Source organism: Hemicordylus capensis, chromosome 4 (assembly GCF_027244095.1).
Source record: "Hemicordylus capensis ecotype Gifberg chromosome 4, rHemCap1.1.pri, whole genome shotgun sequence".
Taxonomy (NCBI): domain Eukaryota; kingdom Metazoa; phylum Chordata; class Lepidosauria; order Squamata; family Cordylidae; genus Hemicordylus; species Hemicordylus capensis.
The window spans coordinates 74,875,689-74,896,554 of NC_069660.1; the positions used below are offsets into that span (position 1 = coordinate 74,875,689).

General features: G+C 43.6%; 1 protein-coding gene across 5 annotated transcripts in view; it reads left to right on the forward strand.

Moving 5' to 3' along the window:
- GRM4 (glutamate metabotropic receptor 4) overlaps window positions 1–20,866 on the forward strand; it is a 600,709-nt gene that overhangs the window by 420,734 nt on the left and 159,109 nt on the right. For all 5 annotated transcript variants that reach the window (XM_053249246.1, XM_053249247.1, XM_053249249.1 and 2 more), the window contains one exon: window positions 16,987–17,122. In XM_053249246.1, the coding sequence (XP_053105221.1) occupies window positions 16,987–17,122 (136 nt within the window). The remainder of the gene's footprint in view (window positions 1–16,986; window positions 17,123–20,866) is intronic.

A 20,866-nucleotide genomic window follows, 5' to 3' on the forward strand; every position in this document is an offset into this window, starting at 1 on the left:
ATTGTCATCATGGTAATCCTTGGGACTAATTTTGGGCAACATTGGCAATCCTCTCTTTTTATGAGCTAGGGAGAAGCAGATGCAGATGATAACCATGGCATTGAATTCACTGGATTTTCGCACAAACATCATTTTGCACAGGGAACTTAGAAGTAAAATAACTGATTCTTCAGCCTCCACTTCATAACACTAGAGAGACTCTGCTGCATTTACTTGTATTGCCATATGTTGTTATGGTGCATAATACTGATCAGATGCTGAACATATGCTTGCCACAGCATATGCTTGTCACAGCCTGAAATCAGCACTGACAATGGTAAATGTGTAAATGTGTGTATAGGTGTGCCACGGGAATCTTGCTTGTACCATCAGGCTCCAACATAGAAAGAGACTGATGGGATCTTGGGTTTCCCAAGGACCTCTTTGGAATGAAAAATACCTCCCTGCTATGAAGGTACCATTCTGAACAAAAATGTTAACATTAGTATAAAGTATTATTAAAGATAAAGTGTTTAAACAAGAACAAGAAGAACAAGACTTGCTGGGGAAGAATCAGCATGGTTTCTGCAAAGGGAGGTCCTATCTTGCCACCCTTTTGAGAATGTGAACAGGCAGGGGCATAGCGAGGGGAGAGTGGGTTCCTGTTCAATATGTTGAGGGGTGTGTGGAGAAACATCACAATCCTCACACAGCAGAGTATGCTCTCGTGGTAAATAAGTTTAGGCCATGAGATTATCTGGAGCGGAGACAGTAGGCTGAGTTGAGTTGAGATAGTAGATTAAGTTCAAAAAACAAAGATTTATTAAAAAACAAAAATGTCACATATTGAGGGAGACATTGAACAAAATACCCAAACAGGAAGGAGGAGGCGCAAAGCTGGGCCAGCCACACTGCAGGAGGTGGCTGGTAATGGCAATGGGCCACATGCGTGGACCCTCCTTCCATCAGCCGGGAGCCTGGCTGATGGAAAGAGGAGATGCAGAGCTGGGCTAACAGCAGAAGGAGGAGGTGGTGGGCAGTGCACTCTCTAACAGGGATTTCCAGATTTTGTTGACTACAACTCCCAGAATCCCCAAGCAAAAGCCGTTGCATCTGGGGATTCTGGAAGTCGTAGTCAACAACACCTGGGAATCTCTGTTAGAGGGAACACAGGTGGTGGGGAGTTTGGTGGCTCCTCCAGATGCTTCACGGTTCCCCGACACAGAGCACTGCTCTGTTACAGCTATGCTCCTGTGAATATGGATGATTTAGTAGATATTGAGGCGATTCTCACGATCGCCAAAAAGTGGGCTAAGGGAGCCTAGCTCACTTTCTGGTGGCCGTGAAAACCACTCCGCTAAACTGGGCTCTACGATTGTGTGTTGCCATGGCGCGGCTCCGCTCTGCGGCAACTCACAAGTAGACCCCCGACTGGGAGGCTAAAAAACAGCCTCCCTGCTCAGGGGTCTCTTCAGCATGCCCTGCCTGCTTGCACAGGGCATGCTGGAACTTCCAGGGGCCACTCAGCCCCCAATCCCCCCAGCCTTCGCTGGCTCTGTAATGGAGCTGGCAGTTGTGTGGGTGGCTGGTTTGGCCGCCGGAGCAGACTGACTGCTCATCTGCGGGGAGAGCGGGCTAAGCCCACTCTCCCTGCAAACCCAATTTCGGCGGTTCCCACTGATTGTAGGAACCACCTCATTATATACTTGGGCTTTCAAAAAAACCTTTGACAAAGTCTCTCAGCTCTTGAGTAAAGTTAGCAGTCATGGAATAAGAGGATGGATCCACTTATGGACTGGAAGGAGTAAACAGTTAGTTCTTATAATGGAGAAGAATAAAACATGAGGTCCCACCAGCATCAATTCTGTTTCTTTTTTAAAATTGTATTTATAAATTATCTAGAGTTAGGGATGAAATCACATTCGGACTGATCTGGACTCTAGTGTTTCTGCAGGGCCAGTTAGGGAGGTGTAGAGCAATCCCTCCTGCAAGATTAGATTGGATCAGTTTCAGTTTGTGACTCCTGAAGATGTGGACAAGCTTGTCACGCCCTCGGTCTCGGATAGCGAGGAGGAAGGGGAAGCTGACAGCCTTCCAGCCGATGCAGGGGTGCCTGAGGGGCAGAGCCCAGCTGTCAGTTCCCAAGAGATGGCTGAGGAGGGTCCGGCTGGTATTTCAGAGCAGGCACAGCAATCTGGGGCAGCAGAGACAGTGATGGATGGACTAGAGGATGAGCTGTGCGGGCAACCCCCACTGACTCCACAGCAATGCCGTGCGAAGAACATAGCTGGAAACTATCAGGAGGAGTAAACGCCTCTTGCAGAGGGCTGATAAGCCTTGAATCCCTGCCAGCTGAGAGTTATCAGCTTGGACTATAAAGCACGTCAACAGCTTTCTGTTAGCTGCCAGAAGTCAACATTTGTCAACCCTTGTGTCGACAGCTTTCAGCCCAAGCCTGGAGGACTATTCCCAGCTGTGTTTTGTTCCTGCAGCCCAGTTTGTATTTTGGACTATCTTCCTGGACTTCCCTTCTGGGTGGCCAGATTGCTGACAAAGCTGCTTCGAGTGGTATGGCCTACAGCTTTTCTTTGGAAACTTGCCCATCATGGCTTATTGCATTTTGCAGGGAGGTTGTTGGGTGGAGCTAGCCTAGTTGATATCATCAATACCTCACTAAGGGAGGGCAGGATGCCACCTTGTTTGAAAGTGGCAGTGGCTAGACATCTTCATAAGAAGTCTGCTCAGGATCCCCTGGTGATGGATAATTTATAGGCCAGTCTCCAGCCTCCCATGGTTGGGTAAGATGATTCAGAGGGTGGTGGTTGACTATCTCCAAATGATCTTGGAAGAAACTGATTATCTAGACCCATTTCAAACTGGCTTTAGGGCAGGCTATGGGGTGGAGACTACCTTGGTTAGCCTGATGCATGATCTCTAATTAGGAATTGACAGAGGAAGTGTGACTCTGTTGGTCCTTTTGGATCTCTCAGTGGCTTTCAGTACCATCAACCATGGTATTCTTCTGGATTGCCTGAGGGATTTGGGGATAGGAGGCACTGTTTTACAGTGCTTCCGCTCCTATGTCTTGGGTAGATTTTAGATGGTGGCACTTGGTGACAGTTTCTCTTCAAAATAGTTGCTGCTATATGGAGTCCCTTAGGGCTCCATTCTGCACCAAAGCTTTTTAATATCTACATGAAACTGCTGGGTGAGGTCATCAGAGGATTCGGTGCTGGGTGTTATCATATCAGCATGCTGTAGGGGTGTGCACAAAACCAATTTGCCTGGTTTGGATTGAGTCCAAACACAACTCAAACAGAATTGGGCATGTTCGGTTTTGTACACCCTCAAACAACCCCCAGCTCGGCTCAGGTTCAATTTTCTTTTAAAAAAAAGTTTTTAAAGTATTCACCGCCTCCGGGGGGCACTGCTGTGGGGGTGTCCTCCAGTGGGTCCCCCTCCCACCAGCCTCCCCCCAGTCTCGAAACAGCCTGGTTCAGGTGGTTTTTGGCCCGTTCTGGGCCTCTGTGTAGTGGCGGCAGCCATTTGGGAGGTTGCCGTGCATGCACAATGGACACCTACATGACCCACCTTGCCTGGAAGTGGTGAGCCCTTTTTTTTTTAAGTTAGAGCCCCCGAGCTGGCCGGTGGGTGGGGGGATTCGGTTTGCCCTCGAGCTGAACCAGGGCCAGTCCGGCTTGAGGCAAGTTTGATGTCAAGCCTTCTAGTTGGGCCAGTTTGATGTTGAGCAGGCTTGAGGTCAAACCAGTCTGCACATCCCCAATGTGTTAATGGCACCCAAATCTATTTCTCCTTGTCATCAATATCAGGAAATGGCATTAGCTCCTTAAATGCCTGTCTACAGGCTGTAATGGGCTGGATGAGTGATAATAAACTGAAGCTGAATCCAAGCAAGACAGAGGTGCTCATTGTTGGGGTTGTAATCTGCAAGACAGGATAGAACCTCCAGTTCTGGATGAGGTTACATCCCCTGAGAAAGAACAGGTTCATAGCCTGGGAGTACACTTGGGCCCTGGTACCTCATGTTGAGGCTGTGGCCAGGAGCACTTCCCCGCCGACCCCCCGCTGCAACTGATTCAACAACTTTGCCCGTTCCTTGGGGAGAATGACCTGAAAACAGTGGTAACCCATAAGAACATAAGAACAGCCCTGCTGGATCAGGCACAAGGCCCATCTAGTCTAGCATCCTGTTGCACGCAGTGGTCCTAGCCCACCAGATGCCTCTGGGGGCTCACAGGCAAGAGGTATGTGCATGCCCTCTCTCCTGCTGTTGTTCCCCTGCAACTGATATTGAGAGACATCATGCCTCTGAGGCTGGAGATGGCCCACAGCCACCAGACTATTAGCCATTGATAGACCTGTCCTCTGTGCAGCCCTGGATTAACCATAAGGCAAAACAAGCACGTGCTTAGGGCATCAAGGGAAGGGGGGCACCACAGAGTTTCCCCCCAGCTATCATGCCCTTAACTCTTTCACTGAACATAAGAACAGCCCTGCTGCATCAGGCCCAAGGCCCATCTAGTCCAGCATCCTGTTTCACACAGTGGCCCACCAGATGCTGCTGGAAGCCTACAGGCAGGAGTTGAGGGCATGCCCTCTCTCCTGCTGTTACTCCCCTGCAACTGGAACTCAGGGGCATCCTGCCATTGAGGCTGGAGGTGGCCTACGGCCCTCCAACTAGTAGCCGATGATAGAACTCTCCTCCATGAAGTTATCCAAACCCCTCTTAAAGCCATCCAAGTTGTTGGCTGTTGCCACATCTTGTGGCAGAGAATTCCACAAGTTGATTATGCTTGGTGTGAAAAAGTACTTCTGTTTGTTCATCCTAGATTTCCTGGCAATCAATTTCATGGGACAACCCCTGGTTCTAGTGTTATATATGAGAGAGAAGAATTTCTCTCTATCCACTTTGTCCACTCCATGCATGGTTTTATAGACCTCTGTCATGTCTCCCCACAGTTGTCTTTTTTCTAAACCAAATAGCCCCAGGTGTTGTGGCCTTGCCTCATAAGGAAGGTGCTCTAGGGCCCTGATCATCTTGGTTGTCCTCTTCTGCACCATTTCCAGTTCTATAATGTCCTTTTTTAGATGTGGTGATCAGAATTCTACGCAGTACTCCAGGTGTAGCATCACTTTATACTTGCCAACATTGAAACACATTTGCCATTTTGTCGTCTACTTCCCCAGTTTGGAGAGATCCTTTTGGAGCTGCTCACAATCTGTTTTGGACTTTACTGCCAGAAAGCGTTTGGTATCAACTGTAAATTTGTCCACCTCGCTGCTTACCCCTACTTCTAGATCATGTATGAATAAATTAATAAGCACCGGTCCCAGTACAGGTCCCTGGGGGACCCCACTTCTTACTTACTTCCATTGTGAAAACTCTCTTTTTATCCCTACCCTCTGTTTCCTGTATTTTAACCAGTTTGCAATCCACACATGTACTTGTCCCCGTATCCCATGATTGCTAAGTTTCCTCAGGAGACTTTTATGAAGAACTTTGTCAAAAGCTTTTTGGAAGTCCAGGTATACTATGCCAACTGGATCACCTTGATCCACACACTTGTTGACACTCTCAAAGAACTCCAAAAGATTGGTGAGGCAAGATTTACCTTTGCGGAAGCCATGCTGGTTCACTCCCAGCAGGGCCTGTTCTTCTATGTGCTTTACAATTTTATCCTTGAGGATGCTTTCTATCAATTTGCCTGGACTGGATGTTAAGCTAACTGGCCTGTAATTTCCTGGATCACCCCTGGATCCCTTTTTGAAAATCAGTGTTACATTGGCTTCTTTCCAGTCCTCTGGTACAGAGCCGATTGCAGGGATAAGTTATATATTTTGGCAAGGAGGTCAGCAATTTCCCATATGAGTTCTTTGAGGACTCTTGGATGGATGCCATCTGGCTCTGGCGATTTGTTAGTTTTCAGTTTTTCCGGACAGTTTAGAACATCATCTCTTGTCACTTCTATCTGACTCAGTGCTTTAGCCTCCATCCCTGCAAAGTCTGGTTCAGGAACAGGTATATGCTCTGTATCCTCTGCCGTGAAGAATGGACACAAAGAACTCATTTAGCTTCTCTGCAACCTCCATATCCTCCTTAATAATCCCGTTCACTCCTTCATTGTCTAATGGTCCAACAGCCTCCCTGGCAGGTTTCCTACTTCTGATGTATTTAAAGAAGTTTTTATTATCCCCCTTGATACGTTTAGCTACATGTTCCTCAAACTCTCTTTTCACCTCCCTTATTGTCACCTTGCATTTCTTTTACCACCTTGCATTTCACTGCCACACTCAACTTTAGTCAATTTTTTTGTAATTGTTTTTATCTGCCCTGTTCAACTTTATTTTGCATGGTTAAAAAAATGTTTTCTTTCGCTCAGTGAGCAACTAAAGTTTCAAGAAACTACTAAACTATGTATCTGAAGTAAAAAGTCATTGATTTGCGAAAGATTTCTGTGAAGAGCAGTACAAAATATTCACGTAAAAGATGGCTGTTTGTTATGATGTCTGACCTTGAAGATGAAATATTTTTCTCAATCATTGCTTCTGTTGTAGCTATTTATAAGAAATTATAGGCAGTGGAACTGTTTTGTTTTACCTTAAAAAATCTAGAAGAAAACTTTTAAAAATTTAAATAAATATTAAGGTATAAGTAAATAATCTGCTTGAGTCTTAATGTCCTGTCAGTTAAGCAATGGAGGGGGCGAAAGGAGGCACCATTGTTGGGCTGTGCTTAGGGCATCAGTTGCCCTTAATCCGGCCCTGCCTCCATCAATTTATCTAAGCCCCTTTTAAAGCCATCCAAGCTGGTGGCCATTACTACATCCCATGGCAAGGAATTCCATAGATTAATTATGTGCTGTGTGAAAAAGTACTTCCTCTTGTCGGTCCTAAATTTCCCAACATTCAGTTTCATGGGGTGACCCCTGGTTCTAGTGTTGTGAGAGAGGGAGAAAAATTTATCTCTGTCTACCCTCTCCACTCCATGCATAATTTTATACACTTCAATCATGTCTCCCCTTAGTCGCCACTTTTCCAAGGTAAAGAGCCCCAGATGCTGTAGCCTAGCCTCATAAAGAAGATGCTCCAGGCCCCTGATCATTTTGTTTGCCCTCTTCTGCACCTTTTCCAGTTCTACAATATCCTGAGGTCACCAACTGGTAACCTCTAGATAGGACTACTGCCATGCACTCTATGTAGGGCTGCCTTTGTACGTAGTTTAGAAACTTTACTTAGTTCAAAATGCAGCAGTCAAATTGGTCTCTGGGGTATAAATTGTTGTTAAACAATTCCACTGGCTACAAATAAGTTTATGGGCAAAGTTCAAAGTGCTGGTTATTACCTTTAAAGACCTAAATGGCTTGGGTCCAGGTTACTTGAGACAGCGCCTTTCTCTACAAGATCCCCATCGCTCATCAGGAGAGATCCATCTTCAGGTGCCACCAGTTCGTCTGGTGGTGATCTGGGATCAGGCCTTCTCAGTTGAGCCTTAAAGATCCATCTTTTTAGCTTAGCTTTTAATGATATCTAGTTTTAATTTTAATGAGTTTTAATCTGGTTTAAATGCTTTTATTTTAATTATTTTATTATGTGTTTTTGATTTTAATGTAAACCACCCTGAGCCACTTTAGGAATGGTAGTATATTATTTACCAAAATGGCTCAGGGTGGTTTACATCAAAGTAAAAACAATTAAAATCAATTAACAATTAAAATCAAAACTATAAAAACTGCATAAAACTAATTAACAGTTAAAACATTTAAACAGTTAAAATCCCTGGAGAACCAGGCCAAACATTTACAGGAGTTAAAGACAATTTACAACAAACTAAAAACTCTGGAAGGCCAGGCCAAACAGGTAGGTTTTAAGGGCTCCCCTGAAGGCCAACAATGAACTCAGATTACGGATTTCTGCTGTGAGTGCATTCCACAGCCCAGGGGCAGCTACAGAGAAGGCCCGCCTCTGAGTAGCCACCAGACGAATCAGTGGTAACTGGAGATGGACCTTCTCAGATGACCTTAACCTGCAGTGCGAATCATGTAGAAGAAGGTGCTCTCTAAGATACATTGAATGAATGAATGAAAATGAAAATAAATACTAACCTAGCTGGGTAGGTTAGGTCTGAAGCATGGAAATCTTCAGAAGCTTTTATGATCATATAAACATCTGTATGATTTACTCAGTTCCACAAAAGCATAGTAGAAGAAACACCAAAGCTGGTGTCTATTTCTCAGAATTTTTCAGCAATCTGAGAATCTCATCTTTCTTTCTTTCTTTCTTTCTTAGACAATTTCTTGTTTTAATGGTTGTAAAGATGCGTTGAAACTATTATGGGCAATGTCTAATTAAATTTCAGAATACCGGTGGTGGTTAAATAAGATCCTTCTGGGCCAGGAGATGGGCATTCAACTTCTCACCATGATAAGCTAGCTAGCTAGCCAGCCAGCTAGCTGAATGAATGAATGAATGATAAAATAAATTAAAATAGGGATATTAAGAAAATTAGGCAATATATTACATGTGTTTCTTTAATTTTCACAGTGTATACAGGTCAGAGGTTTTTAAAGCTCTGTAAGCTCTTATCAATGTGTTTTCAACAGCAAGCAAAATTTCAGTCATTCAAGGTGTCTCTTTCCTTCCAGCCCTGGAGCAAAATAATACTTTTGTGTGCATGATAGTGGGGCAGGGGGAGGTTTTTATGTGTGCAGGGGTTGTAACTATGCAAATGTGTGCATGTTTCCATGACTCTGGTGCACTTGTGTATAAATGCAAACAAGTGCACATATAGGAGTCGGAAGTGCTTGCATTTCTCTACACACAATGTTTGCAAACTGCTGCTGATGTTGGATTTTTCTCTTTATTGCCATGGAAACAGTCATTAAGCTGCCGGAGTGCCTTAAAGAGCTGCCATCTCTGGTGGCTGTGAGGATGTTATCCCCCACATGTCCCAGGGGCTCATCAGCTGTGCAAGAAGAGAATTTATTGTTCTCTGGCTGCCCAGGATCTGCTGTCTGCTTTGCTTGCTCTACTGGTCTCTCGGTCCTGAAATGCAACACACCCTCTTTCCCACCCACCTGCTTCTCCTTAAGAAAACAACAAATTTGGCCCAGCTCTCAGCCATTAAATGAAAAGTATGAGACTATAGCTAAAATGTAAGCTGCACGACACAGAGTGGCAAGTAGAGTTAGCAGATCAGGCATCTGCAGCTCTGCTCTCAGGTATAGGTTTTCTTCCTCCCGACCTTAGACAATTGGGCTTGAGTTTTCTGTAAAAAGCAAGCAAGCAAGCAAGCAAGCAAACAAACAACAAGAGTCTGATTTAGGTTGTACATTCCTTGGGTCAAGCGCTGTCTCTTTTGTTATATATCTGGACTGAACCCAGAGCTGAGGCTCTGATTTTGAACTAAAACTTGCCACACCTATTCTGAGCAATTCAGATGAAAGGCAGTATCAGAAGCCTAATCATAGTAGGGCCATTTGTGTGCAAAAAGCTTGTTTCCTTTGGGAGCAAGGAATACTTGCACTTCTAGCTAATAGGCTAACTTAGCATTTTCATCCTTGCCAACTCATCCCTCCTATTTTTCTTCTTTCTTTTTAAAGTCATGGATGTTGCTTTTTTATTCAGAAAAATGAAATACCAAATCAGCTTGTAGGAGTTAAGCATGCAAATCTTGTTATTTGTGAATGGATTTAATCTGGCAGCCTTCTTTTTCTCACCTATTCCCGACAGCAAATAGGATCTTCCTATTCCTGGCCTGCAGACTGGAACACCCATTCAAATTGGGAGCAGTTATTTATCTTTATTTGGAAAGCCACAGTTGTTGTTGCCAAAAATGCAGTGCATCCATAGTCTCAGCATCATTTAAACCCCATGGATGCGTGCAGGGGTGGGGGGGTGGGGGGGCTTTACACCTGTCACAGTTTGGTCATAAATCTCATTATTTTGTCTTCAAGTTTCAGATTATGAAGATTTTTTTTTAATGGCCACAGACAATCAAAATATGGAATGTGAGAGTTCTGATTCAGAATTATTTGCTTAATTAAAAAAGGCTTCAGACATATTACTGCTGGAGGCATTCTCTGATTCTCAACTCATTTCATGATGTGTGTGGGGGGAGAAAGGCTGAATTCCTGACTTTTATACTTCGAAATGCTACATTTCATAGAAGTTAGACTGTTCCAAGAACAGGGATATGGGTTCCTACTGACAATGTATCCTGGAAGTTGCATATATTATAGACCCCAAAGGAGGACTCTAATTCAATAAACCATTCATATAAAACTTCCTTCTACTGAGTCAGAACATTGGTCCCTCTAACCCTGTACTGTCTATTCTGACAGCAGCTCTCCAGGGCTCAGGCAGAGCTAATTCCCATCCCAACCCTGCTCACTGAGATCCTTTGTAACCAAAAGTGCCAGTGACTGTACTTGGCATTTCTGCATGCAAAGCAAGTTCTATATGAAACAGCATCCTAAGAACTTCTAACTGAAGAACAAATTCCACCTGCACAAGGTAGGAAGGACAGTGCCTTAGCCCTCAGGAGAAATTTCCAAGGTGTGCTGTGGATTGCAGAAGGAAGTGGTGATTTCCACTCTCTTCCCTTCTGCAGCTCCCCTGGGGTGGAAGTTTCTTGGACTGTGTATCAGTCAGCAGCAGCAGCAGCAACAATTTCTTGTACATGGATAGGAGGTGAGTTTCTAAGTGGAGCCCCTACATTTACAGTGGGGAGGAGACAGATGCAGTAGGCTTTCTAGATTTCTTATCTGCTGAAAAACTGTAGTGGATGCTCACAAAAGGCATAAGAGATGAGTTTTTATTTCCTACAACAGTGCTATAAACATGTCCCAGAGCATCTTGAGCTTCAAAACACTTCTTTTCCTCAAGGGAAGGAATGTAATGTGATTTACTTGAAGCCTATAGTACATTAAAATTTTCTGGCCACTCAAATATCACTTTCTTGATGCTCAAAATGCACTGAGACAGTTTTATTGGATCATTGTTGTAAGACTCTTGGTTTTTTTGTGGGCTCCTGCTGCTTTTTAAAAATTTGTTGAGTTAGTGCCATCCTCTTTCTGTTCAGCCAATTTCATATGGGACAAAGTTTTCTGCCTTTAAAGTTGCCTATAAGGGAGAATTTCAGAAGGTGCAGCTTCTAACATAGTGCTACAGCTGAGCGGAAAATGCTATTTGCCCAACATTCTTAGTTTTCTGCATGTTTTAAAGGCATAAGAGCCATGTTTCATGCTTGGCAATGCTGTCAGACTTGTTCTGATTGTTGTTATTTTGTTTTCATAAACCATAAACATAGACAGCACTTTTAGGGCCTCATCTATGATATTGTTAAGACGTGTGAAGCATTTCTCTTTGAAACTTGAATCATTTATGCAGATTTTCTCAAAACTGAAGCTGAGAGCAAAATACCCAAGCGAGGGGTATGTTTAAGTGAGAGGGAGAAATACCTGGGAAAGAGAGTTTCCACACAGATGGCCTATCCGTTTGGCTCATATCCTCTGTGGTTATCTTCTGGTGGCTCTTGGTTTAGCTATACTACAAGGGTATTCTCACGATCACTGGAAAGTGGGCAAAGGAGTTTAGCTCACTTTCCATTCATCGTGAGAACCAGTGGGCTCGCAGGAGAGCCTGGTGGTTCCCTGGCAGCTAGCCTGCCAAAGTAGCCCTCCCCTTAGCCCAGGTTAGTGGAGTGAGTGCTCCACTAACCCGGGCTTCCTGATCATGTATTGCTGTGGTGCGGCTCCGCAGCATCGCAACATGTGAGGATACTCTCCAGCATGCCCCCCACGCTCATGAAGGGCATCCTGGAGCTTCCGGGGGCCATGTGGCCCCCAATCCCCACAGCCCCCACCGGCTCCGTGGCGGCCCAGCAGTCATGTGGGCAGCTGATCCGGCCACCTGGGCTGCTGCCTTGATCGTCTGCGGCGAGAGTGAGCTAATCCCGCTCTCCCCGCAGAACCCCCTCCGGCAAGTCTCACTGATCATGAGACTCGCCTCTACATGTAGAACAGGCAGCTGCCTCCACTAATATCATCTGATGATGCTGAGACAGAAAGAAGAGGATGTCAGGGAAGAGAGTGGAAATCACTACTTCCTTCTGCAGTCCACTGCACATTTTGGAAATTTCTCCTGAGTGCTAAGGCACTGCAGAGGAAAGGAAGAATCAGCAAAAATTGTACCTCCTACCTTGTGCCGGTGGAATTTGTGAACAGGAGAAATAACATTGGTCATTACACATGGGGCTTAAAGTGTGTGGTATTTCTCCAAGATGTACAAAATCTTTGTTTGTGGTGGGGACGAGCTCGGACAGATTTATTGAGCTAAATAGCAGTCCTTCTGTTGCTCAGTGGAGGTGAGAAATGACTGAAGAAATGATAGTGGGGTTGTCGCCATTGTGAATATCTTCTGGAAAAGTAGGCTTTTATCTATTTCTGCCTTGCTGGAAAGATGAGATGGAAATGAGGAGAGGGACAACTGTTCAGTAGAAGCTTCTTGAAGATGGGGCTCTGGGAAGGAAAGGCCAGTTTGATGAACTGGAAGAAGCAGGGGAATAAATCTCAGCATGTAAGAAGGTTAGTTTCTCCCACCTTCCCCCAAGAAGAGGGAGTGAATAGCAGGAGAATGTGGAGATCAATATTCACAGTGATTCAGTGCTGGGAGAAGAAAGCCTCAGGGTACCTGTAACCTGACCCTTCCTGGCTAATATGTACAAATGTTCATTCGGCTGGGCCCAGATCTAACAGTCACTCAGCTAAGAATTTCCCAGTGTGTTCCACTATATGTCACTTCCCTAATGCAGAAGATCCTTTTTGGAGGGGGAAGAAGAAGGCAAGGAGATGCATTGCCCTCCTTTCCTCCCCATTACCAAGTTAGTTCTTTGGGAAGGGAGAACTGCATATCTTCCTTTCTCGCCTCCATTCCTTTATTTGGAAAGTGAGAGTGCCTCCTTCCCTACTCTGTCAACTGACTCCCTGAGAAATGTTTCTTGCTCACACTCCAGCATGACAGGCCCGGGGCATGCCATAATTCTTGGAACTGGCTTTTTATATGCATCGATGATGATAAAGTATACAGAAGGCCAGTCTGTGTATCTTGTGCACACAGCTAAATCCCCATGCTTTCCCCCCAACTTTTGCATTATTATATCAATTTATAAAATGTAAAGTTCAAAACAACCCCAAATTAAAACAGATTTACATAATATATCAAAGCTAATAAATGCTAAATCCCCAAAGCTGCCTGACTCCTGAACAGATCTCTTCTTTATCTCTGTTCTGCACCACTCTGCTAGCATGCCCTTCTTGTCTTCACATTCTGTCCACCCTCACCGGCACACAGGGATTAAACCAAGGTGTTGAGATGGATAGCTATGGACTCTTAACTCTTATAGCCTGCAACCTAATACAAGGAACACATATACATTGGCATTCTATAACAAGTTTCCTGCCTGACAAAACTGCCTTGGAAGCTGGTGTCAGAGACAGAAGGGTCTTGATTCTTTCTTGCCTGAGATAGGGTGTGCAAGGAGGCATAAAACATTCAGCCCTGGGCAGGTCTGCAGGGCAGCTGCCTGCATTTCAGGTAGGATGCTGCAAGCATGAGGAATGGTACTGGCCTGGGAAAAGCAGCTACCTTTCCCTTGGACATCACTGTGCCAACCATGGAAAACTCTCCTGATCCTGCAGGTATTCCCATCTTCCATAGGAGATGTGGGGTATCAGTGGGGCTGTAACTGAAGACCAGGGACTAGTGTGAGAACATCCAATCTCTGTAATAAGTGTGTGCGTGTGCTGTATCATTAACTTGATCACTGCAATTATCATTTGACAGTGTGGTGATCATTTTCGATAAATGCTTTTTATCACAAACGTCTAGCAATGGGGAAGGAATTTGGATGGGATTAGCATATGGTGTCATAACTTTCAGCTTGAATGGGTAACCTGCATCTTCCGGACCATCATTTGATATTGCGTGATGGAACTGCAGTGGAGGGGGACATCCCCTTGATGATGAACTCCCCTGCCTATTGCCCCTGATTTACAGTAGCTTCCAGCCATTACAAAACAATCAAACTATCCCAGAGTCCAGACCTTGTGTTTGCCTTATAAATAGTTCTTGCTCATGGTTATTCATGAGCTGCTCTCCATTAACCTCTTACCCCCAGGGGTTCCTCCTGCCATGGATAAACCATCTCTCTGCTCTCTCTTTGGCAGCTATACTAACAAGAAATTAGTCATCTTATGTTTATTTGTGCAAAACGTGTTTTGACAGAGAGACTGAGCCTGTGACTGCACCAGTGGGAGCTTCAGCGCTGACATGTCAGAAGGTGGGATGAATCATTGGGATTCTGACCAGGGATGGTGTGGGGCAGTATGACCCAGTGCAACTGCCTTCCCAGAATGTGTGTCAGTTTTCTGATACCCAGGGGCTGAGAGGTTAGAAAGTGGGGGGTCCCACTACATTATTGAAGAAAGGGGTCTTTTGAAATTCAAAGACATAATGAAATGTGTTCATGCCAATGTCAGTAATACAGTGAAAATCTCTCTCATGAATACCTGGGACCTGGACCTGAAGCTCTTCCTTCCAATGTCCATTGCTGGTCAGACTGCATGTCCCTCACAGCATCACGGACTGCTCCAGGACCACTCCCAGAGGAATGAGAAAGGCAGGCTCCCTTCCATTCATTTCACTGCCTTTTCACAGTGTTGCAGTGGTGGATTTTTGTGGCAAACTATATTGGTCGACATTGTTTCTTTGGCACAGCATTTAGGGTAGCTTGCAGAGCAGGTTTAACACCACGCAATCCAATGTTCTGCTGGTGCAGCAACTTATGAATCTGGGCATGTGTATTAATTGGCTGGAACAAGATTTGCCTCTAAGTAGCGATTAATCTAAACCAAGCTTTAGCCCTGGAACATCCTTTAAAAGTCAAGCCTCAGCTCTGGCATGTGTGAAACTTTCATACAGACAAGAGTGGTCCTGGGCATGTGTGAAACTTGAAGTGCTTCTTGCAAATCTGAAATGAGGGTGTGTTTGCAGGCCAGAGAGCATGACTTATAGGGCAGACTGACGTCCCAGCACCCATCATTTTTCAAAATAAGGTAATGGCATGAAGTCACTAGCATCTCAGTGCACTCTCCTCAGCATCCTCAATATTAGTAAGAATTTGTATTTCAGGCCTTTCATTTTAGTGGTTATTTTTGTCTACCCACCCCCCCTTCTCATCCCTCCCAATCTTTTCCTGGTAGCAAAGGGTCACTTTCTCCAGGTAAAGAGCATCATGGGGCAACTCTCTGTAACAGCAGTCCTGTGCTAATTGTTCTGTCCTTTGCATAAATAGGGATCCTTTTGTGGCAAGTTTGTAATTTCCTATGCAAATTGAGACCATCAATTATATCCAGAAGGTCCTGAAACATTTCATCATCTCCCTCTCTAATCTTTCCTCCTTTATATCTGAATGGCCACTGCAAAAGTTTGCATAAAGCAGGAGAGGCTGGTATTTTTTCAGGGGCGGGAGCAAACAGATGTTGAAGATTAAATCTCAGCAAGCCAGAGCAGTTACTCATCCAATTTCCCTTTTTGGTCTCTCTTTCTTCTTTTTCAAAAATTATTTTTAATTAGCTGCTTCTATAAATCCCCAGGAGTTGGCTCAGTGATTAGGTTTAAAGGTTCTTATTGCTGTGGTCCAAAGGTCAAACTCATCCAGGAAAGGCTGCAGTAAAATTGGCCATTGACACATCTTATTCCACATCCCATTTCTGGCAGCAAATGCTGGCAGATACTTTAGAGGGAGATACTAAAACTTCGACTATAGATTTGTTTTTCAACCAGTAAAATAAAAGATAGTTATATGCTACCATCTCCCCTCCATTGCATATTTGCCTCTTGCAGTAGAGAGCTACAAAGAGCATTATCAGAGGAACAATAACACCTTGCTGAGAGATTGCTGGGCAGTATGAGTTCATCATGCACACATAACCATGTGTTTTGGCCATTGGCCGTAAATAAAGTATTTATCTATCTACCATGTAAAGCTCAGGGTAGGTCCATGATTCCAACACAGCTACCCTAATCATGTTTCTCCTCAGAAAGGGATTTACAAAAAGTTGCCTTACTATAGGAACCATAGTCAAGTGAATCCCCCTTTTTGAACTTTTGTGGGGCTTCCTGTATTTCTCTTTGCAGCCTGATCCTATGTATCTTTACTCACTTTGCCAGCTTGATTAGATCAAACTCAATACATGCCCTGGGCACAAGAGAAGGTTTGTTGAGCAAGGTGAGGTCAGGGAATAAGTCCTAAGAGGTAGGAAGAATATGTGACAGGAAACCCAGGTGCAAGTACAGAGTATTCCATAGACGTGGGATCAGGGATCAGAGGAAAGGGCAGGTGAAGGTGAAGGATGCCTGGCAGAAAGTACAGAGAAGATGGGGAGAAAGTACAGAGAAAGCACAAGAGGCAGAAGGACTACCAGACACTGATAGGGATTTCTGTAACTTTCAGATTTGCATTGGAGAGGAATTCTGCCCATTCTGGGTGTGACAAGATTGTGACAAGATTGTGACAAGATTCACATATTGTTGAACTAACCATACAATTCTTTACCTACAGGTGTTTAATCAACTGCATAGTAATAAAAAATAGAGAAATCAAACATATGTGCATGTGTGAATTGGACCTGAATTGACACCTTCACTGCAGTTACAGGTCCTTAGAATGGAAGGAGAACTCTACAGTTAGTATCTTGCCATTCTATACCTCCACCCACATTATCTGAGTCCCAACCATATCCATACATAAAGGTGCAGATAAAAGTGCACCAAAAAGTATTACTATTTAGGGCTCTGTTCAGATGTGCCCCAGATGTCTTCCTTTAGTCTGGCCAGACAATCTGTAGCAGATGAGTTCCAGGCTTTGGGCAGTTTAATGCTTTGGCTCCAGGGCTTCTCTAACAATACCATTTTGTCCAACCACAGGAAGTGTGTGTGTGGCACAGTCGGTCAAGATTCCCCGGGAGCCCAAGGCAGGAGAGTTTGATAAAATCATCCGGCGCCTACTGGAGACATCTCATGCTCGAGCCGTCATCATCTTTGCCAATGAAGATGATATCAAGTAAGAGGGTAATGGTCTGATTTTGAGGGGCTGTGTGGGAAGTAGAAAGAATGAGTGAGTGAGTGAGTGAGTAAGAGAGTTGGAGAGGAAGACACAAAGTCACTAAAAGTTCAAAGGATGGCTGGTTTGTCACTGCTTCATGGTGTGTCATAGAAAATGAGTGTGCTTGTTAATGAACAAGGTAAGCAGTATGTCTAGGTCATGGTGTCCTCTTAATCTTCCATTTCCCTTCTGTATCCTCTAAGGGTCCTTAGCATTCCTATCTTGTAGCTCAGTAAGACAACAATGGATGCCTTCCGCAGCTTTGTAGGTTGATGTGTATCTGAAGGCACATATGGATTTTTGTTGTGGGTTGAGTCTGCATCAGATACTCTTGGATTTGTGTCTGAACCCTGAGGTCCACACTACACCCCTCTTCAATCTGTACTAGTCCCCTCCTCTTTGGAGCTGTTGTCTGTAGGGATGTGCAAACTGATTCAGGTACATATCAATTTGTACCCGAATCTAGCTGATTCGGGTGATTTGGAGACGAAACAAATCATCCGTGTGGTCCATTGGCTAGATTCTGATCCAAATTGAATCTCGCCTGATTTGAATCGATTCAAGATTTGGATCCTTTCTAGTAATTTCCCCAGATTCCCAGCTTTTATTTTTTTTAAAAAAAGCTAAGCTGGGGGTTGTGGGGGTAGTTGGGACTTGGGATGCCATTAATTCCCCACTAATTAATTCCACTAATTCCCCACCCCCACCTGCAAAGCATTGGGGTCAAGATGAACAGAAGAAATGAAGGTGTGTAATGAAGACACCAAAGAATCTAAACATTTCAATATTCCTAAAAATTAAAACGAGTGCCCCACTGCCTTGCAGGGGGCGGGGTGTAGTTGGCACATGACAGTTGGCTCTGTCCAGTGACAGTCAAAATGGACAGAAGAAATGAAGGTGTGCAATTAATCCTCATGGGGATTCATTATGAGGAAAAGTTATTATACACCAAAGAATCCAAACACTTGAAAAATGACTGCACATTTTGCTCCATAACTCCACTTCTACAAGGGCTAGAGCTTAGCTTTTTTCCTCTTTAAATGAAAGCTGGGGATCTGTTTTAGGGTTAGGATATGGCAACTTCGATTCTCTATTGTTTCCAATGGTGGAAATGTTCAAAATCAGTAAAAATGAAAAAAAAAATCATTAAAAATTAACCAAGTGTCCCACTGCCTTGAAATCTGAGTGGTAGGTGGCACCCATGGGGATCCACCCACAACACAAATTTGATGCCCGTAGGACCTTGTTAAGTGGTCCAAATTGGTCTGAATCTGAATCAAAACAAAGCAAATACAAATCAAATCTGGGGTGATTTGGAGGGGGTAGATTTGGATAAAAAATAAATCAGGGGTTCTTGTTTTGGGCACAAATCTTTTTTAAAAAAATAAGAATTTTTATTGAGAAGTAAACCAAAGAAGATAAAGACAAATCACCATAAATACAAATAAATACAATACAAAACAAATCATTTTTATAACTAATTACAGCAGTAAAGAAAAAATATCTAAAACAAGAAATTCAGACTCTTAAAATTGTAAAATCTAATATATTCAGCTTCTTGTAAGTTGCATATTGATAACACTATAAGTCAAATCTGAGTTTTGGGCACAAATCTAATCAGAAAATCAATCTGTGCACATTCCTAGTTGACTGCACCATCACAGGAGTGACATCAGCAAGAAGTTCTGCTGTGTTGTATTATTCCTACTCCAAAGATGACAATCTCTTTTACCCATGTGTCTAACATCATATAGTAGACATTGATGGATCTCCCACAAATCTATAAATGGCCCCAGTGCCGCCTCCAGTGTCACCTGAAGAGGAGACATATGGGAAGGGAACCAGGAATGAATGGTACCTGCATGACAAGGCAGGATATAAGCCTCTAATTAATAAATAAATAATAACTGCATCAAAAGACAGAGTCAGAATGAAGGTATTTTGTTCTGCTAAGAGTCTGATTGACATTTTGATAGGAAGTCCAATCTTGACTGTGCCATCAAAAAATCAAGTTCTGGATCATTTCTCATGTTCTGTAGGACTGGAAGTGATAACATTAATCTGCTGAAATTTGAATAACCCACTGAATGTTGAAAGGTCTTTAAAAAATTCTGTAGCTTCAAAGGTATAATTTTCAAACTCTTCTATTTTTATACTGGCTGACATGCAGACTAAAAGTGCACGTGCCAAAAATGGTTTCATGTGCACAACTGGAGAGGAAACTGGATTTTTGCCTATCTGCTTTTCCCCTCTGGAGCCTACTGTGCCAAAAATATTTCCCTGTGGTTCCACAATGCTTGGGGACATATTTAAGGAAGGCACAGTGGACTGGAAATGGAAGGTGAGACTGGTAAAAGTTCCTCCCTCCCTGGTTGCATGCACAAGACATCTGTCAACATTCACAACATTAGTCTGGATGTCAACCAGTGTTCTTGAAGACTTTAACAATTTTTAAAGAAATTCTGATGCTTGATTTTATGGGATTTTCTTGCAGTCATACAAATTTGAATTTTGCCTGCCCTGCATTGAAAAGCAAAATATGGTTCATTCCAGCAGAATAAGTGGAAACTGTGTTGCAGCATAAAAAACTGCAAGTACACAATACTGCTGTTTGGATTTGTTTTTTGAGCTGAGCAATTTACACCAAGTTACACCTGATTTTGAAAGTGTCTAATTTATTAATCAGTAAACATTATGCAAATGTGAGCAAACTGACATTTTCAATCAGTTTACATCAAATATGCAAACAATCTCCATTTCTGGGAAGCTGGCTAATAGAAATGTTTGAAACCCACAGACATTTACAGTCATTTACTCCCAGCAAAATCAGAGATTTGCTTTGCAGTGTAAATGGCAGGCACCATTAAACAGGGGTTTGTAAACATTTACCTGTATAAAAATGGTTTGTAAGCTGGAGAATTGCACCCTGTTGGCAGTAGCTTACACACATCTGGAAACGTTGTATTTTTCATGCAATGATAGGCTGATGCTTACTGGTGCGCCAGATGCCTCTCTTAGGGCTTATCCATGTGATTCTTTTTTGAACCACGAAAGCACAGTGGTAGGTTCTCCCCGCACAAGATGCAATACACAGATCACATCACCACAGCTTTCAGCATGTACACATACTGTGCTGTCTTCTCATATTGATTTCATGACTGGGATTCCAATTCCATCCTCGTATTCTTATAACCCTATGTAACATACCTGAAAAAAAGGCAGCAGAGTTGCCAGCTAGTGCCATAAGAAGGTAGAAGTGCACATTGTCATGTTCCCCTAAATCAAGGGAAGAGTCTTCCACCTGCATTGCCTCCGGTCCAGAATACTACAGTACTACTACTACTACTACTACTACTATGAATATTTATATACCACTTTTCAACAAAAGTTCCCAAAGTGGTTTACATAAAGAAACAATTAATTAACTAATTAGATGGCTCCCTGCCCCAAAAGACTGTCTTCTCATATTGATTTCATGTTTCCTTATTAAAGTTTTTTTGTTTTCTTATTAAAGGAAACATAAGATTGCTACCAGCAACAGCCACTGGAGTAATGCTGTGCTGGGTTTGGATATGACCAGTTGCTCTCCCCCTGCTAAATAAAGAGAATCACCCAGGGGCGTAGCTAGGGGAGAGGGGAGCCTGTGTTAGTCCCTCTCCCTGGCAGCCTCTCAGAGGGAGGGAGATAATGAAGAAAATAGGT